This window comes from Heteronotia binoei, chromosome 1, assembly GCF_032191835.1.
Source record: "Heteronotia binoei isolate CCM8104 ecotype False Entrance Well chromosome 1, APGP_CSIRO_Hbin_v1, whole genome shotgun sequence".
NCBI lineage: Eukaryota > Metazoa > Chordata > Lepidosauria > Squamata > Gekkonidae > Heteronotia > Heteronotia binoei.
In genome coordinates, this window is record NC_083223.1 from 264159556 (window position 1) to 264178702 (window position 19147).

A 19147-nucleotide genomic window follows, 5' to 3' on the forward strand; every position below is an offset into this window, starting at 1 on the left:
GGCTCCACCCTCAGAGTCCCCAGATATTTCTTAAATTGGACTTGGCAACCCTAATTATGACAGATGTATTGTAGATGAAGGCCTCATCATACTAAATATTTTTAAGCATAAGAATATCAGACCAGTGGTCCATCTAGTCCAGCATCCTGCCTCACACTGTGACCTCAACCAGGTCCTCTGGAGGGCCAACAACAGGGCAGAGAGGCTGAGGCCTTCCCCTCATAAGAACATCAGAAGAGTCCTGCTGGATCTCACCAGTGATCCATCTAGTCCAGCGTCCTGTCTCACACAGTGGCCAACCAGTTCCTCTGGAGGGCCTGAAACAGGGCAGAGAGGCCTTCCCCTCATAAGAACATCAGAAGAGCCCTGCTGGATCTCACCAGCGCTTCATCTAGTCCAGCATCCTGAATCACACAGTGGTCAACCAGTTCCTCTGGAGGGCCTGAAACAGGGCAGAGAGGCCAAGGCCTTCCCCTCATAAGAACATCAGAAGAGCCCTGCTGGATCAGACAAATGAGGGTCCATTTAATCCAGCATCCTGTCTCACACAGAGGCCAAACAGTTTCTCTGGGGGTCAACAGGGCAGAGAGGACAAGGCCTTCCTCTGATGTTGCTTCTTGGCTCTGGGATTCAGAGGCTCAGTGTCTCTGAATGCGGGGATTCCCCTCAACTACCTTGGCTAGTAGACCTATCCTCCATCGATCTATCTCATCCCTCTTTAAAGCTGTTTATTCCCGTAGCCATCACTACATCCTCTGTATTTCTCCCATGTGATCCAGGGAACTGGATCCACTAGGACTAGGGTAACCAGATCCCCCTCCCCCCTGGCCACTGGGTAGGGGATGCAGGGGTAAAGCTGCCAGATCCAGGTTGGGAAACTTCTGAAAATGTGGGGATGGAACCCGGGGAGGACAGGGACCTCAATGGGGTTCAGTGCCATAGAGACCACCCTCCAGAGTCTCCATTTCTCCAGGGGAACTGATCTCCGTAGTCGAGAGATGAACTGTAACTTTGGGGGATCCCCAGTTCTCACCTGGAGCCTGGCATCCCAAACTGGGACCCAAAGTAGTTTACATAATTCTCCTGTTCATCTCCTTTTATCCACACAGCAACCCTTTAAGGTAGGGCAGGCTGAGAGTTGTGTGAATAGCAGGTCACCCAGCAAGCTTCCACGGCAGGCTCGAATTTCAAACTTGGGTCTCAGATCGTAGTCTGGCATGCTAGTGCAGGGGCATCAAACACGCAGTCCGGGGGCTGAATCAGTCCCCTGGAGGGCACGTTTCAGGCCCCCGAACAGCTGTCATCTGCTTCCTTCTCCCTCTCTCTTGCTTCCTTCTGCATAACAGCTTGCTTTGCAAGGCTTGCTCAATAGCACAGGAGCTACAGAGCAAAGCCTTTATTTTCTCCATTGGCTGAGGCTCCTCCCTTGGGGAGGAAGGGGGGAGGAATAGCTTTAGGGTTGCCAAACCCCAGGTGGGGGCAGGGAATCCCCCAGTTTGGAGACCCTCCCCCTGCTTCAGGGTCCTCAGAAAGCAGGGGGAGGGGAGGGAAATGTCTGCTGGGAACTCTGTTATTCCCTATGGAGATTTAGTCCCATAGAAAATCATGGAGAATTGATCCGCTGGTATCTGGGGCTCTGGGAGGGCTGTTTTTTGGGGTAGAGGCACCAAATTTTCAGTATAGCATCTAGTGCCTCTCCCCAAAATGCCCCCCAAGTTTCAAAAAGATTGGACCAGGGGGTCCAATTCTATGAGCCCCAAATGAAGGTGCCTCTATCCTTCATTGTTTCTTATGGAAGGAATTGAAATGGTATGCCGTCCCTTTAAATGTGATGGCCAGAACTCCCTTTGGAGTTCAATTATGCTTGTCACAGCCTTGATCTTGGCTCCACCCTCAAAGTCTCCTGGCTCCACCCCCAAAGTCCCCAGATATTTCTTGAATTGGACTTGGCAACCCTAAATAGCTTGCTTTGCCAGGCTCTCTCAATCGAGCAGCAGTTACTGAGCCAAGCCTCTCTTCCTTCAATTGGCTGAAGCTCCTCTGCCTCCTAGTCCCCTGGGGAAGGAAAGAAAGAGCCAGGGCTTCCTTTGCCCAGTTCCTTGGATCCCATGGGAGAAATACAAAGAAAGCACCTTTAAGATTGAGTGTTAATGTTTTAAGTATTTTTTTTTTAACTTTGTGATTGTCTGTGCCCTTTATAAAGTTTTTATCTCTGCTACCTAATCTTAAATAGGTACACGCATGGCCCCAGACTGACATGGCCTAGCCCGACAAGGTCTCATTTATGTCAGTTTCGGCCTTAATAACAAATGAGTTGACACCGCTGCGACTACACCACACTGGTTCCTTAGGTGGACTAGTCATACTCGGCCTACTTTACAGGACCCTTGTGAGGATCAAAGGGGGGGGGAAACCATTAATCCTGTCCTAATCTCTTTGAAAGAAAGGAATAAAAATATGATAGATATAAGGAAGCACTCCAGCTGGAAGGAGTCGCCATGGTAGCTAAGGAAGAGAGCCAATTTGGTGTCATGGTTAAGTGCACTCTTTTCTGGGAGAACTGGGTTTGATTCTCCACTCCTCCACACGCACCTGCTGATGTGACCTTGAATCAATCACGAGTTCTCTCAGAGCTGTTCTGCTCAAGAGCCATTTCTGGGAGAACTCTCTCACCCCACCTACCTCACGGGGTGTCTGTTGTGAGGAGGAGAGGGAAAGGAGATTGTAAGCCACTCTGAGACTTCTTCGGGTAATGAAGAGTGGGGTATAAATCCAATCTCTTCTTCTTTCTCTTCTCTGAATTCAGGTGGGCTAAGTACTGATCGTGAAGGCTGTTCATGGTGTAAACCTGATACCCTCTCAAACCCTGAGCAACAGCCTTTCTGCTGGCCTACAGGAAATGGTGTGACATAGCCAATGATTCGTAGGACTCATTGGGTGTAAGGAAATGTATACAACTATGATATATTTATTTTCTTGCTTCCCCCCCATTAATACTTGCTTGTCCAGGTTGTGAACTGTTTTCATTCTTTACATGTGATGCATACAGCCTAGCACAAAGGAGTTTCTCTCCTTATGAACCTCAGCTATTCATTTTTAAATTAATCCGGTTTCTAGTCCTCATGATTGGGGACAAAAGTTTGAAAATGCAGTCCCTATAGGGCTGCCAAATCCAATTCAAGAAATATCTGGGGACTTTGAGGGTGGAGCCAGGAGATTTTGGGGGTGGAGCCAGGAGACAATGGGGCGGAGCCAGGAACAAGGGTGTGACAAGCATAATTGAACTCCAAGGGAGTTCTGGCCATCACATTTAAAGGTACAGCACACCTTTTAGAATGCCTTCCTTCCATAGAAAATAATGAAGGATAGGGACACCTTTTGGGGCTCATAGAATTGGACCCCCTGGACCAATCCTTTTGAAACTTGGGAGGTATTTTGGGGAGAGGCACTAGATGCTATACTGAAAAGTTGGCACCTCTACCTCAACAAACAGCCCCCCCCCAGAGCTCCTGACACCAGCGGATCAATTCCCCATCATTCCCTATGAGAATCATTCATGGAGGTGCATAATGCATGTGGGGGTGGGGCTTCCCCCACCAGCCAGCTGGCTGGGGGAGGGGGGAAGCCTGTAAAACCAGGGGATCCCCCGCTGGGACCTGGGGATTGGGAAGCCTAAGTCCCTGTACTAAAGGGAATTCAGGACCGACAAAAGGGAAAAAAATTATTTACATGGGGTGATTAAAATGTGGAATTCACTGCCAGAGGATATAGCAATGGCCACAGGAGCAATTAAAAGTAGATTCCATAGATTCATGGAGGAGAGGTCAATCAGTGGCTACTAGCCATGCTGACTGAAGGGAGCCTCCACAGTCAAAGGTACAAATCCCAGAGCCAGGAGGCAACATCAGGGGAAGGCCTTGGCCTCCATGCCCAGTTGTTGGCCCTCCAGAGGAACTCTTTGGCTGGTGTGTGAGGCAGGTTGCTGGACAGGATGGACCCCTAGCTTTCCTGTGTTTTTAACCATGGAGTAGCCTTTGTAACTCACATAGAATCATAGAGTTGGAAGAGACCTCCAGGGTCATCTAGTCCAACCCCCTGCACAATGCAGGAAACTCATATACCTCCCCCTAAATTCACAGGGTCTTCATTGCTGCCAGATGATCATCTAGCCTCTGTTGAAAAACCTCCAAGGAAGGAGAGCCCACCACCTCCCGAGGGAGTTTGTTCCACTGAGGAACCGCTCTAACGGTCAGGAAGTTCTTCCTAATGTTGAGACGGAAACTCTTTTGGTTTAATTTCAGCCCATTAGTTCTGGTCCTACCTTCTGGGGCCACAGAAAACAATTCCACATCCTCCTCTCTATGACAGCCCTTCAAATACTTGAAGATGATCATATCACCTCTCAATCGCCTCCTCTCCAGGCTAAACAGGCCCAGCTCCTTCAGCCTTTCTTCTCTTGCTTTTCTCTCATTCCCCTCACCACCCCTTTGTTATTTTCTTATTTCCTTTGCCACCCCGATATTTCCACTGAAATTTAGATGTTGACACACGTCTCAGTTATGCAGCATGTATACTGATGGACAGATTAGGTGTTTTGAAACAAGGAAGGGAGGGGTGAGCAGGATGTAACCCTCACCTCCTCTAGCCCTTAGTGTAGGGTTGCCTGGCCTGACTCAGGAAATATCTGGGGGCTTTGGGGGTGGAGCCAGAAGCAAGGAAGTTCTGGCCATCACATTTAAAGGGACCACACTCCTTTTAAACGCCTTCCCTCCTGTGGAAATAATGGAGGAGGGGGGCACCTCCTTCTGGGGCCCGTAAAATTGGAATTCTTGGCCCAATCTTTTCAAAACTTTTAAGGTTTTTTTTTATGTGAGGCACCAGATGCTATGCTGAAAAATTGGTATCTCTACCTAAAAAACAGCGCCCCCTCCCGAGTCCCAGATACCCACAGATCAATTCTTCACTATATTCTATGGGAACCAGTCTCTAAAGGGTATAATGGAGTGCTCAGGGGACATTCCCCCCCCCACTTTCTGATAACCCTGAAGTGGGACGAAGGCCTCCAAACCAGGGGATCCCCTGCCCCCAACTGGGGATCGGCAACCCTACCCTTAGGACATTTTCTACAGAAGGTAACCATGGGATTAAATGCTGAAGTGATAAAACAGAAAGGGGAGGGTGACCTCAGCTGGTTTGATGACATCACCCAGATTAACTCAGCGCTTTTCATGGGGCTGAATGAAAGGGGCCAGTTATTACAAGCCACAAGGGGGGGGGGAACAACCGCTTTCTCTCTGGGGGAAGCAGAGAACCACAGCCCCTTGCATCAGGGAAGGCACTTCGGCCTTCCTTGAGTGGAAAGCATCATCAGGAACCAACTCATTATATTTAAAAGGCCATCAGAGTAGTCAAAGAGTTACTTTTGATGACTAGGGTATTTTTTAAAATTGCTTTTACCAAATGTATACCCCGCCTTTCTGTTCTCGTAACAGCCACCAAGGCAAGTGTTGAAGTAAAATATACATTAGGGGTGGCCAAACTGTGGCTCGGGAGCCGTGTGTAGCTCTTTCACACATATTGTGTGGCTCTTGAAGCCCCCACCACCCCATTGGCAGGCTTGGAGAAGGCATTTGTCTCTTTATATCACTTCTCCAAGCCAAGCCAGCCAGCAGTTTGGGGAATGCATGTAAAGTTAAAGCTGCTTTCTTTCCACCTCTCCATCCCTCCCCCAGCTGTTTGCCTTCCTTCCTTCCTTCCTTCCTTCCTTCCTTCCTTCCTTCCTTCCTTCCTTCCTTCCTTCCTTCCTTCCTTCCTTCCTTCCTTCCTTCCTTCCTGTCTTGCAGCCCTCAAACATCTGATGTTTATTCTATGTGGCTCTTACATTAACCAAGTTTGGCCACCGCTTATATATACAGTCAGTCTGTGTGTGTGTACATTTCACACACACACACACACACACACACACAGAGGTCTGGGAGGAGCAGAGCAGAGCAGCTCTGATAGCTGAGACAGCTGGAGAAATTGCTGAGAATTTCTGAGTTTTGAAGGACTACATTCTAAGGTTTGTGGGGCTGCCTAAAATTCTAAGGTGTGATAGCTGGGGAACTGCTCTTTGTTTGGTTGACTGCTCTTTGTTTGGTTGACTGCCTTAAGGGTGAAAGAGATTGAGAGTGATTGCTGCTGATTGAGAGTGATTGCTGAGGAGTGCCCTGCTCCACCTCTTTGCATTTTAAGCTGCGCCTTGCCAAAGGCTGAGCACATCTCACAGAGGTCTGGGAGGAGCAGAGCAGAGCAGCTCTGATAGCTGAGACAGCTGGAGAAATTGCTGAGAATTTCTGAGTTTTGAAGGACTACATTCTAAGGTTTGTGGGGCTGCCTAAAATTCTAAGGTGTGATAGCTGGGGAACTGCTCTTTGTTTGGTTGACTGCTCTTTGTTTGGTTGACTGCCTTAAGGGTGAAAGAGATTGAGAGTGATTGCTGCTGATTGAGAGTGATTGCTGAGGAGTGCCCTGCTCCACCTCTTTGCATTTTAAGCTGCGCCTTGCCAAAGGGCTCTTGGCCTGTGGCTCTTCGCCTAGGGGCTCTCTAAGGAGCAGGAACCCAGATCCCTGGCTTCCTTGTTCTCCAAATAAGGTAAGTTCCCAATAAGGTAAGTTTAGGTAAGTTGACCCGCCAGAAGGGGAGCCACTTAAACAGCATTTAAAGAGGACTGTATATTTTAATATATATATATATATACAATGAAGATAGAATGCCAGCAGGGGGTTGGGGGCTTTCCAGTGTTTTGCACTGAGTGTCACATGTATGACTATCTGCCCAAAGGACAGAAGTCTTGGGTGTGTGCTCGATGCAAGGAGCTCCTGGTCCTCAGGGAACGAGTTCGTACCCTTGAGGCCGAGGTGACTGCCCTGGAGAAGCAGAGACGGTCAGTTAGGCACTTGGGGAAGACTCTCGGGGGCGTATTAGATGAGCCCCGCTCTGAACGTAGCAGCCCCGTTGCTGCCAGAGAGCGTGAGGGTCGAGAGGGAACAGGGCACCGTGCTGAGGATAAGGGGAATGCGCCCTCAGAAGGGACCTCTTCTTCGGTCGGTGAGCGGGAATCCTTTCGCGCCAAGGAACCATCCCTGAGCAGGGGGAGAGGGGGGGTATTGGTAGTTGGTGATTCGATCATTAGGCAAGTAGACAGCCGGGTGGCGAAACCGCGTACTGACCGTATGGTGACTTGCCTGCCTGGTGCGAAGGTAGCGGACATTACGCGTGTAGTAGATAGACTGATAGACAGTGCTGGGGAGGAGCCTGTGGTCGTGGTGCATGTTGGCACCAACGATGTGGGGAAATGCAGTCGTGAGGTCCTGGAGGAAAAATTTAGGCTGCTAGGCGGGAGACTTAAGGCCAGGACCTCCAAGGTAGCCTTCTCGGAAGTGCTACCTGTTCCACGTGCAGGGCAGGAGAGACAGGCACAAATTAGAAGTCTCAATGTGTGGATGAGACGATGGTGTAAGGAGGAAGGGTTTAAGTTTGTTAGGCACTGGGATGCTTTCTGGAACAAGCGGGAGCTGTACAAAAGAGACGGTCTCCACTTGTCCCCGGATGGAACCAGGCTGCTGGCGCTTAAAATCAAAAAGGTGGCAGAGCAGTTTTTAAACTAAATCTTGGGGGAAAGCCGACAGGAGATGAAATGTCTCTGGTTCGGGAGGACTCGTCTCAAAGAGATGAAGGGTTAGCTGCTATTTTTCTACCGGGTAACGGACCGGAGTTGTCCACTGTGAAGGTGACAAACAATATGGACTGTCTGCCAGTGTCTCGAGGCGGCAGGAGGAAGGTGGCGGGCCTAGCTCGCCTGGGAAATTATAGATGTTTGTATGCAAATGCTAGAAGTGTTCAAAGTAAAATTGGTGAATTGGAATGTTTAGTGCTGGGAGAAAACATAGACATTGTGGGAATTTCAGAAACTTGGTGGAATGAGGAGAATCAGTGGGACACGGTGATTCCTGGATATAAGCTATATCGGAAGGATAGGGAGGGAAGGGTTGGAGGTGGGGTGGCTCTGTATGTCAGAGAGGATATACGGTCCAGTAAGGCTGAGATCAGAGAATTAGATTCACTTTTAGAAATGCTTTGGGTTGAAATAGAGGGCCCAAAAGGAAATTTAACTATGGGAGTTTGTTATCGCCCACCAAATCAAAAGAGAGAGGACGATTATAATATGATGGAAGGCTTAAAGATAGCGGCTAAACGTAAAAACTGTGTTGTAATAGGTGATTTTAACTACCCGCAGATTGATTGGGTCAATATGTGTTCTGGTCGAGAGAAAGAGATTGAGTTTCTTGATGCTCTCAATGACTGTGCTATGGAGCAGATGGTCTCAGAACCTACCAGGGGTGGGGCGATCCTGGATTTGGTCATAAGTAATGCCCAAGACTTGGTGAGAGATGTAAAAGTGATTGCGCCGCTTGGGAGCAGTGACCATAATGTTATTGATTTCACCGTTTGTATAAATAGGGAGTTGTCCAAAAAGACCACCACAACCACGTTTAACTTTAAAAGGGGTAAATACACTGAGATGAGGAGGCATGTGAGGAAGAAACTGAAAGGAAAGGTACATACGGTCAAAACCCTTGAGAAAGCTTGGACGCTATTTAAAACTATAATCCTAGAAGCTCAGATAAAATACATACCACAAGTTAGGAAAGGCACAAACAGGCATAAGAAAAGGCCTGCGTGGTTAACAAACAAAGTAATGGAAGCTGTAAAAGGTAAGAAGGACTCCTTTAAGCGGTGGAAAACCAGTCCAAGTGAGATTAGTAAAAGGGAACACAGGCTGTGGCAAATCAAATGCAAGACTGTGATCAGGCAGGCAAAAAGGGACTATGAGGAGCATATTGCAAAAAACATAAAGACCAACAATAAAACTTTCTTCAAATATATTAGAAGTAGGAAACCAGCCAGGGAGGCAGTGGGGCCCTTGGATGACCATGGGGTAAAAGGATTACTGAAGGAGGATAGGGAAATGGCTGAAAAGCTAAATGAATTTTTTGCCTCCGTCTTCACTGTAGAAGACGAGAACTTTTTGCCCGCCCCAGAACCACTAATTTTGGAAGGGGTGTTGAAAGACCTGAGTCAGATTGAGGTGACAAATGAGGAGGTCCTACAACTGATAGACAAATTAAAAACTAATAAGTCACCGGGTCCGGATGGCATACATCCGAGAGTTCTGAAGGAACTCAAAGTTGAACTTGTGGATCTTCTAACAAAAATCTGTAATCTTTCATTGAAATCTGCCTCCATTCCTGAGGACTGGAAGGTAGCAAATGTCACCCCCATCTTTAAAAAAGGTTCCAGAGGAGATCCGGGAAACTACAGGCCAGTCAGTCTGACTTCAATACCGGGAAAGTTGGTAGAAACCATTATCAAGGACAGAATGAGTAGGCACATTGATGAACACGGGTTATTGAGGAAGACTCAGCATGGGTTCTGCAAGGGAAGATCTTGCCTCACTAACCTGTTGCATTTCTTTGAGGGGGTGAACAAACATGTGGACAAAGGAGACCCGATAGATGTTGTTTACCTTGACTTCCAGAAAGCTTTTGATAAAGTTCCTCATCAAAGGCTCCTTAGAAAGCTTGAGAATCATGGAGTAAAAGGACAGGTCCTCTTGTGGATCAAAAACTGGCTGAGTAATAGGAAGCAGAGAGTGAGTATAAATGGGCAGTCTTCGCAGTGGAGGACGGTAAGCAGTGGGGTGCCGCAGGGCTCGGTACTGGGTCCCATGCTTTTTAACTTGTTCATAAATGATTTAGAGTTCGGAGTGAGCAGTGAAGTGGCCAAGTTTGCGGATGACACTAAATTGTTCAGGGTGGTGAGAACCAGAGAGGATTGTGAGGAACTCCAAAGGGATCTGTTGAGGCTGGGTGAGTGGGCGTCAACGTGGCAGATGCGGTTCAATGTGGCCAAGTGCAAAGTAATGCACATTGGGGCTAAGAATCCCAGCTACAAATACAAGTTGATGGGGTGTGAACTGGCAGAGACTGATCAAGAGAGAGATCTTGGGGTCATGATAGATAACTCACTGAAAGTGTCAAGACAGTGTGCGTTTGCAATAAAAAAGGCCAATGCCATGCTGGGAATTATTAGGAAGGGAATTGAAAACAAATCAGCCAGTATCATAATGCCCCTGTATAAATCGATGGTGCGGTCTCATTTGGAGTACTGTGTGCAGTTCTGGTCGCCGCACCTCAAAAAGGATATTATAGCTTTAGAGAAGGTGCAGAGAAGGGCAACTAGAATGATTAAAGGGCTGGAGCACTTTCCCTATGAAGAAAGGTTGAAACGCTTGGGACTCTTTAGCTTGGAGAAACGTCGACTGCGGGGTGACATGATAGAGGTTTACAAGATAATGCATGGAATGGAGAAAGTAGAGAAAGAAGTACTTTTCTCCCTTTCTCACAATACAAGAACTCGTGGGCATTCGATGAAATTGCTGAGCAGACAGGTTAAGACGGATAAAAGGAAGTACTTCTTCACCCAAAGGGTGATTAACATGTGGAATTCACTGCCACAGGAGGTGGTGGCGGCCACAAGTATAGCCACCTTCAAGAGGGGTTTAGATAAAAATATGGAGCACAGGTCCATCAGTGGCTATTAGCCACAGTGTATGGAGCACAGGTCCATCAGTGGCTATTAGCCACAGTGTATGTGTGTATACAACATTTTTTGCCACTGTGTGACACAGAGTGTTGGACTTGATGGGCCGTTGGCCTGATCCAACATGGCTTCTCTTATGTTCTTATGTTCTTATGTTCACATACATATATTATATGTACACATGTGTATATATATACATACACACACACACAGTATGTCACAGAACTGAGTCCACCCCCTCACATTTTGTAAATATTTAAGTATATCTTTTCATGTGACAACACTGAAGAAATGACACTTGGCTACAATGTAAAGTAGTGAGTCTACAGCTTGTATAACAGTGTAAATGTGCTGTCCCCTCAAAATTACGCAACGCACAGCCATAAATGTCTAAACTGCTGGCAACAAAAGTGAGTACACCCCTAAGTGATAATGTCCAAATGGGGCCACTGGAAGTTCCACATGGCACCTCATGGCAATGAACTCTCTGAGGATCTGAAAAAACGAACTGTTGCTCTACATAAAGATGGCCTAGGCTATTAGAAGATTGCCAAGACCCTGAAACTGAGCTGCAGCACGGTGGCCAAGACCATACAGTTTGTTTAACAGGACAGGTTCCACTCCGAACAGGCCTCGCCATGGTCGACCAAAGAAGTTGAGTGCCTGTGCTCAGTGTCATATCCAGAGTTTGGCTTTGGGAAATAGACGTATGAGTGCTGCCAGAATTGCTACAAAGGTTGAAGGGGTGAGGGGTCAGCCTTTCAGTGCTCAGACCATATGCCACACGCTGCATCAAATTGATCTGCAGGGCTGTCGTCCCTCAAGGAAGCCTCTTCTAAAGATGATGCACAAGAAAGCCTGCAAACGGTTTGCTGCAGACAAGCAGACTAAGGATATGGATTTTTGGAACCATGTTCTGTGGTCCGATGAGACCGAGATAAACTTATTTGGTTCAAATGGTGTCAAGCGTGTGTGGCAGCAACCAGGTGAGGAGTACAAAGACAAGTGTGTCTTGCCTACAGTCAAGCATGGTGGTGGGAATGTCATGGTCTGGGGCTGCGTGAGTGCTGCTGGCACTGGGGAGCTACAGTTCAATGAGGGAAGCATGAATGCCAACATGTACTGTGACATACTGAAGCAGAGCATGATCCCCTCCCTTCGGAGACTGGGCCGCAGGGCAGTATTCCAACATGATGACAACCCCGAACACACCTACAAAACGACCACTGCCTTGCTAAAGAAGCTGAGGGTAAAGGTGATGGGCTGGCCAAGCATGTCTCCAGACCTAAACCCTATTGAGCATCTGTGGGGCATCCTGAAATGGAAGGTGGAGGTGCGCAAGGTCTCTAACATCCACCAGCTGCGTGACGTCTTCATGGAGGAGTGGAAGAGGACTCCAGTGGCAACCTGTGAAGCTCTGGTGAACTCTATGCCCAAGAGGGTTAAGGCAGTGCTGGAAAATAATGGTGGCCACACAAAATATTGACACTTTGGGCCCCATTTGGACGTTATCACTTAGGGGGTGTACTCACTTTTGTTGCCAGCAGTTTAGACATTAATGGCTGTGCGTTGTGTAATTTTGAGGGAACAGCACATTTACATTGTTATACTAGCTGCAGACTCACTACTTTACATTGTAGCCAAGTGTCATTTCTTCAGTGTTGTCACATGAAAAGATATACTTAAATATTTACAAAATGTGTAGGGGTGTACTCATTTCTGTGACATAGTGTATGTATGTATGTATGTATAATAAACACTGTGCACAGGAAATCCTTGGCCCAGAAGATTCTCTTCCACATTCAACCCAAACTCTGTCTTCACTTTAGTTTTAGCCTTATGCTTGAAGATCCCTACCATTTCCCCTCATTTCCTTCTCACTGCCTCATAATTCTGGAATTCCCTATTATTCTTCCTCACTGCCCCTCATGCCTGGAACTCTTGGCTATTCTCCCTCACTGCCCCTCATGCCTGGAACTCTTGGCTATTCTCGCTCACTCTCCCTCATGCCTGGAACTCTTGGCTATTCTCCCTCACTGCCCCTCATGTCTGGAACTCTTGGTTATTCTCCCTCACTGCCCCTCATGCCTGGAACTCTTGGCTATTTTCCCTCACTGTCCCTCATGCCTGGAACTCTTGGCTATTCTCCCTCACTGCCCCTCATGCCTGGAACTCTTGGCTATTCTCCCTCACTGCTCCTCATGCTTGGAACTCTTGGCTATTCTCCCTCACTGCCCCTCATGCCCGGAACTCTTGGCTATTTTCCCTCACTGTCCCTCATGCCTGGAACTCTTGGCTATTCTCCCTCACTGCCCCTCATGCCTGGAACTCTTGGCTATTTTCCCTCACTGTCCCTCATGCCTGGAACTCTTGGCTATTCTCCTTCACTGCCCCTCATGCCTGGAACTCTTGGCTATTCTCCCTCAATGCCCCTCATGCCTGGAACTCTTGGCTATTCTCCCTCACTGTCCCTCATGCCTGGAACTCTTGGCTATTCTCCCTCAATGCCCCTCATGCCTGGAACTCTTGGCTATTCTCCCTTACTGCCCCTCATGCCTGGAACTCTTGGCTATTCTCCCTCACTGCCCCTCATGCCTGGAACTCCCTGCCGTTCCCTCTCTCTGCCCTTATCCCTGGAACTGCATGCATTTTTCCCTCGTTGCCTCGTAACCAGTGTGGTGTACTGGTTAAGAGCAGTGGACTGGAGAACAGTCCTCTAAGAATTCTCTCAGCCCCACCTGCCTTACAAAGTGCCTGTTGTAGAATGAGGAAGGGGAAGTAATTGTAAGCCACTTTGAAATTCCTTTGAGATAAGTGTGGTATAAAAAACTCCTCTCTTCTTTTCCTTTTAACGCCACACTGTTTTCCCTCACTGCCCCTTCTGCCTGGAACTTTCTGTTATTTTCTCTCACTGGATCTTTAGCTTGGAACTCCTTCCCAGAACACCTAGGCTCCATTTATCTCTCTCATATCCCACCTCAAAACAAGCTTTTTTGTAAATGCATCCAGTACTCTGACAGTGCTATGTATCACCATCACCATGAAATCACATACACAATCCTGAATGAAAAACAATGGATACAGTCATATAAATGCCAATATTCACACAGCAGGAAACTCCTCCTTCCCAGTGTCCTGTCCCATTACCTGCAACCAAAGAAGAGCTCCAGCAATGAAATCCAGAACAGCTGCCTCACAACCATAGAACCCCCTCTGCTTAAAAACCTCACCAAAACGTGAGCATCATTTTAGAACAGGGGTGTCAAACATGCGGCCCGGGGGCTGAATCAAGCCCCTGGAGGGCTCCCATCAGGCCCCCAAGCATCTGGCTGTCATCTGCTTCCTTCTCCCTCTCTCTTGCTTCCTTCTGCATCACAGTTTACTTTGCCAGGCTTGTTCAATTGCACAGCAGAGTTACAGAGCAAAACCTCTATTTTCTCCATTAGCTGAGGCTCCTCCCTCAGGGAGGAGGGAGGCAGAGCTTGCTTTGCCAGGCTCTTTCAATCGCACAGTAGAGCTACTGAGCCAAGCCTCCCCTCCTTATATTGACTGAAGCTCCTCCCCTTTCTGGTCCCCTAAGAAAGGATAGAAAGAGCCAGAGATTCCTTTGCCAGGATCCCGTGGGAGAAATACAAAGAAAGCACCTTTAAGACCGAGTACTCATGTTTTAAGGTTTTTTTAAAAGAATCTTTAGTTCTGTTTGTGTCCTAATTTTAAATAGGTACACACGTAGCCCAGCCCAACCTGACATGGTCTGGCCCAACAAAGTCTCATTTATGTCAGATCTGGCCCTCATAACAAACGAGTTTGACACCCCTGTTTTAGAACTATTGTTAGACATTTATCTTCGAGTTAGATTGGGCATGGGGATAGTTGGTAGATTGGAATGTTGGACATTTATTTACATCTTGTCTAGATTTAGTAGGATTTAAAATGGAACTTTTAGAGAATAACTACTTATAAAATATGTTTAGGGTTTGGCGGTTTTTTGGGGGGGGGGGAGCTGCTTCCAGAATGTAAGCTATGGAATCCACACATATTTGTACATGGCACTTTAAAACAAACACTGTAAATGGAATAATCTTCTAGTCCTTATGGCTGTAGGGTAAAAATATTACGTGTAGCGTGCAGAACAGCTGCATCTGTATACGCCTGGGAATCTCAAAAGCCTATACGCAATCACAACTTCATTGTGTGGCTGGGATTACGCTCCTTTTTTTGTTTTTGTGCTTGCGTGTGAGTGTGCAAGGATACACAAAGCTCAATCAGATGTGTTGTTGTGATCTGTATTGGTGGGGGGACGTGCTGCAGGTGCCCATGACACAGGGTGAGAATTAATTGGGTTGGAAAGAGGATAAACATAGAAAAAGGAAACGAGGGACGTTTAAGTGGGTCTTGGATGGGCTGCATGGCTTCCACTGTCGGGAGAGTTTGCCCACTGTGCTGTTGCAGTACATGTCGGAAAATAGGGCTTAACACTAAAATGTCAGCTCCCATAGTACCATAAGCCCATTCATAATCCTTCTGATAATTTAAATTGCTGGAACAGCATCTTCGGTGCTGCAATTGGTGAAGGGCAGGTACATATAAAATCCAGATCTCCCCCCCTCCCCATTTCAATTCACATTAACCAAAAAGTCATAAAAAAAACCCCTAGGGTGCCTAAATAATGGAAGGGGAGATCACGGAATTCAGTAAAGTAGTTTCTCTTACACATTACCGAAGAAGCAAACACTATCCCTCCCCTTACCCAGGCTGATTTAAAAGCCAGAATTCAAAGGGTGTGATGTTTGTCCACGCTAGTTGTCACATTTGCATTCCTGCTCGGCTTGAGGGTAATGGCACGGCACAGTGTCTGTCCCAAAGGACCATCAAACACCACGCTTTGGTGATAAAAAATGCAGAAGGTTTTAATTAACATTAAAAATCTCTGCATCTGTCCACAGCTGCAAGCTGCATCTATTCACAATGCCATTGTGAGCGACTCATTTGTTCGGGGACGGCAAGAATTAAAACACACACACAGGCATACACACAAAAGGGGGGATTTTCGCTGCAGATATCGTAGAACTAATTCAGGGCCCATGAATATGTGGGCATCCCCATCTCTTCACATCTCAGGGTATGGAAGTGGAGAGAGCATTATCTTTTTCCTTCCCACTTTGAGAACAATTCCCCTGCCAGAAACTTCATGGCACACCTGGCTAAGAAGGTGGCATGTAGGCGCCATGCTGGTGGATGCTGTGCCTGTTCATTGTGTAGGTATAGATCCAGACAGGTAGCGGGGGACTGTTGAAAGCAGCTGATGAAACTCAAGCTGCCTGGGTGACACAGATGGAAGGCCTTAAAATTTCTCCCAGGCTCACACCCAAGGGAATGTCGATAATAGCAGGGTGGTTTGGGGCTTTCTCTGTGCGAATCCTTCAGGAATGGAACTAAGTGAGGGGCTGTGCCAGATGGAGGGTATCTTCATCCAGAGACCAGAGTGCAAGGTGTCGGGGACTCTGCTCTGCTACACTCTCTGCTCGATCTGGGAGGGAGAGAAGGGCTTCTGAGTTGTAAGCAGGGCTTTTTTTTTTTTAGCAGGAATGCAGTTTCTGCTAGCTTGGCATCAGGGTGTGTGGCCTAAAATGCAAATGAGTTCCTGCTGGGCTTTTTCTACAAAAAAACCCTATGTGGAACAATGGTGATGCCAGGGTGTGGCCTAATATGCAAATAAGTTCCTGTTGGACTTTTTCTACCAAAAAAGCCTTGGTTGTAAGCAGTGTCACCCTCCACAATGAGTCTCAGGCACACATACAATCCTACTCTCCATACTTCAGATTCTGTTTTTCCAAACTCCTTGGGTAAAAACGGGGAGGGTGGCAAACAAAGGCAGTTCTCCCTCCCCCAAGTTAGCCGGGGCACTGCCTAGCCTGGAATAGACATCACGTCATCTCCCCCCTTCCTCTGAGCCACCAGTCTGCACCTGCTCCCTCCTCCCCCAGCCCCCTCCTGGGAAAGGGGATCAGGCCAAAAGGTAGTGCCCCCTCCCTTCCTTGGCAACACCCTGCCCCTCATGCAGAGCAGCCTGCCTCTGCCCCTGGCATTGACCCAAGGAGCTCCAGTGGCCGGCACAGTCGTACGCCAGGGGTGGAGGCAGGAAGACAGGATACTGGGGAGGGGAGAGTCCACTGGTGGATGGCAAGGGGAGGGAATAAATGAGCGGTGTCAGCCTGGCCCAGAACGGTGGAGTCAACATGTGCTCAGAGATTCCTGCTCCAGCCAGTGCCAGGTGGTTGGGGGAAGGGTCAGGATCCTGAATCTCACTATGCCTTGAGGGAAGCTAACACAACCAAGGCCTAAAGATGGAAGAGCGGGGTTTTGAGCAGGAATGCCAAAAGAGGAGTGGGACAGAAACAACAGAATTTAAAATTAGGTTTTTAATATGTTTTGTACAGTGGCATCCTTGCCCTGTTTGTGTGTGTGTGTGTGTGTGTGTATACACTCTCTGCTTTTTCCTCGCATGGCTATGAGAAGAATATAATGGAGCTCTGGGTATGGGAGGGGGTTCTGCTATACAGATAAATACTGATTTTGGGCCGGTGGTGCCAATCCTGGGCATGATCGTGGGCCTTTATGTGTGTGGGTGTAGGGAGGAAGAGAGCGGGGATGGATTAACAAATAGGCTGAGCAGGCACCGGTTTATGAGCCCCTACGCCTTTAGGGGCCCCAGGCCAGCCCCCCACCCAGTTTTTCCCCCGGTTGTTAACGTTTGTTTCGTGTAATAACATTGGTTTATTAAAATTGTTGGTTGGTAAAACTGAAAACATATCAGGAGATGGTTGGTGAGCCCCCCCCCCACCCCACCCCGAGATTTCGACTGCCTAGGGGCCTCCACTGGATTTAATCCGGCCTTGGAAGAGAGAAGGTGGAAAAGCCAGAAGATGGTGGGGAGATCTTGGCGATGATGGAGCCAGAGGCCGAGGCCCCGGCCCTAGCGAGGGTTGTTTATTTCTGGCAACGCCAGATGCCAAGGGTGGAGAGATGCCAAGGATGGACCAGGGCGGTGGGGAGGAAGGCTGACGGTGACGCCTAGCAAGGCTCGGTGTTTGCATTTTTGGGCAGGCCAGGGAGGGGGGGGGGTTGCATGCGAGGAGGGGGGGGGAGAGGCAGACACGAAGGTGGCGTTGCGCAGGCGGACGGTCTCTCCCCGGCCCCCACTCACCGAAGCTGGGGCGGACGCTGGCGATCTCGGCCATGGCTGCCGGCAGAGGGGAGCGGCGGCCTTGATGCGCGCAGGAGAAGGGCCCCCCCTTCGGCAGATGCGGCGCCTCGAGCCGGCCCTGAGGATGCTCCGAGTCCCGGGATGCAGGAGCTGACGACTGGTCCTGATGCAGCGCTGGCTCCGCCTCCTTCGAACGCGGCCCCGGACCTGGCCACGCCTCCCCCCGAGCGGCAGCCGAAGAGCCAAAGCCACGCCCCTTCTCGCTGCCGAACTCGCTCGACCGGTGACTCGGCAGCGGGGAAAGGGGGCGCTTGTGGGTGGGAATGAATTGGGGCGGGGGTGGCCAGACTGTGGCACTTTCGCACATATTGCATGGCTCTTGAAGCCAGTGGCGGACTGGGTTTAAAAACATTGGTTGCCTGGAGGCATAGGGGCCCCACCCACAACTAGAAGGTTATCATTTCATTTTTGTAAGAAATAAATAACATTTTCAAAAAACACAGACGTGGAAAAAAGGTACAATTAAAGCTTCTGCGAAATAAATATATATATATTTTAGTAATTACAGCGTACCTATATTGTCCATATCACTGGCACCTATGGATTGCATTTTCCCCAGGGGAGCTGATCTCTGCCAGCTGGAGATCAGTTGTAAAAGTGGGAGATCCCCAGGGCCCACCTGGAGGCTGGCAACCCTAAGTACAACATAAATTTTAGTTGCATTCCAGTAATAATATTGGAACTTCTATTCTATTTACAAGCTACTAAAAGGTCATGAACATTTTTAACATATTTTTAACATATTGCCTAATGTTTAAGGGAGACCAATTCAGCAGGGGCCCATCAGGCAAGCTGACACCCTGGCCAGTCTGACACTGGCATTTCTCTCTTTAAATCACTTCTCCAAACCACTGGCTGGCATGTAAAGTTAAAGTTGCTTTCTTTCCACCTCTCTATCCCCCCTGCCTCATTTATTTTCCTTCCTTCCTTCCTTCCTTCCTTCCTTCCTTCCTTCCTTCCTTCCTTCCTTCCTTCCTTCCTTCCTTCCTTCCTTCCTTCCTTCCTTCCTTCCTTCCTTCCTGTATTGTGGCTCTCAAAGATCTGGCGCTCATGTCCTGTGGCTCTCAAACATCTGACATTTATTCTATGTGGCTCTTACATTAACCAAGTTTGGCCACCCCTGAATTGAGGTCTTCATGCAGCATGCATCACAGCTTCCCCCTTGCCGGACTGGCTGGGAGGGGAATGCAGCTGGGCGTTAAAGCGTGGACTGCGGAGCCTGGATGAGGGCTTGG

General features: G+C 48.4%; 1 protein-coding gene across 1 annotated transcript in view; it reads right to left on the reverse strand.

The window, feature by feature from the left end:
• Nucleotides 1-17908, reverse strand: part of SYT11 (synaptotagmin 11) — a 48579-nt gene extending 30671 nt beyond the window's left edge. The window contains exon 1 of the mRNA XM_060255097.1: nt 17853-17908. Coding sequence (XP_060111080.1) covers nt 17853-17886 — 34 coding nt within the window. The 5' untranslated portion in view covers nt 17887-17908. The remainder of the gene's footprint in view (nt 1-17852) is intronic.
• Nucleotides 17909-19147: the final 1239 nt, after the last annotated feature.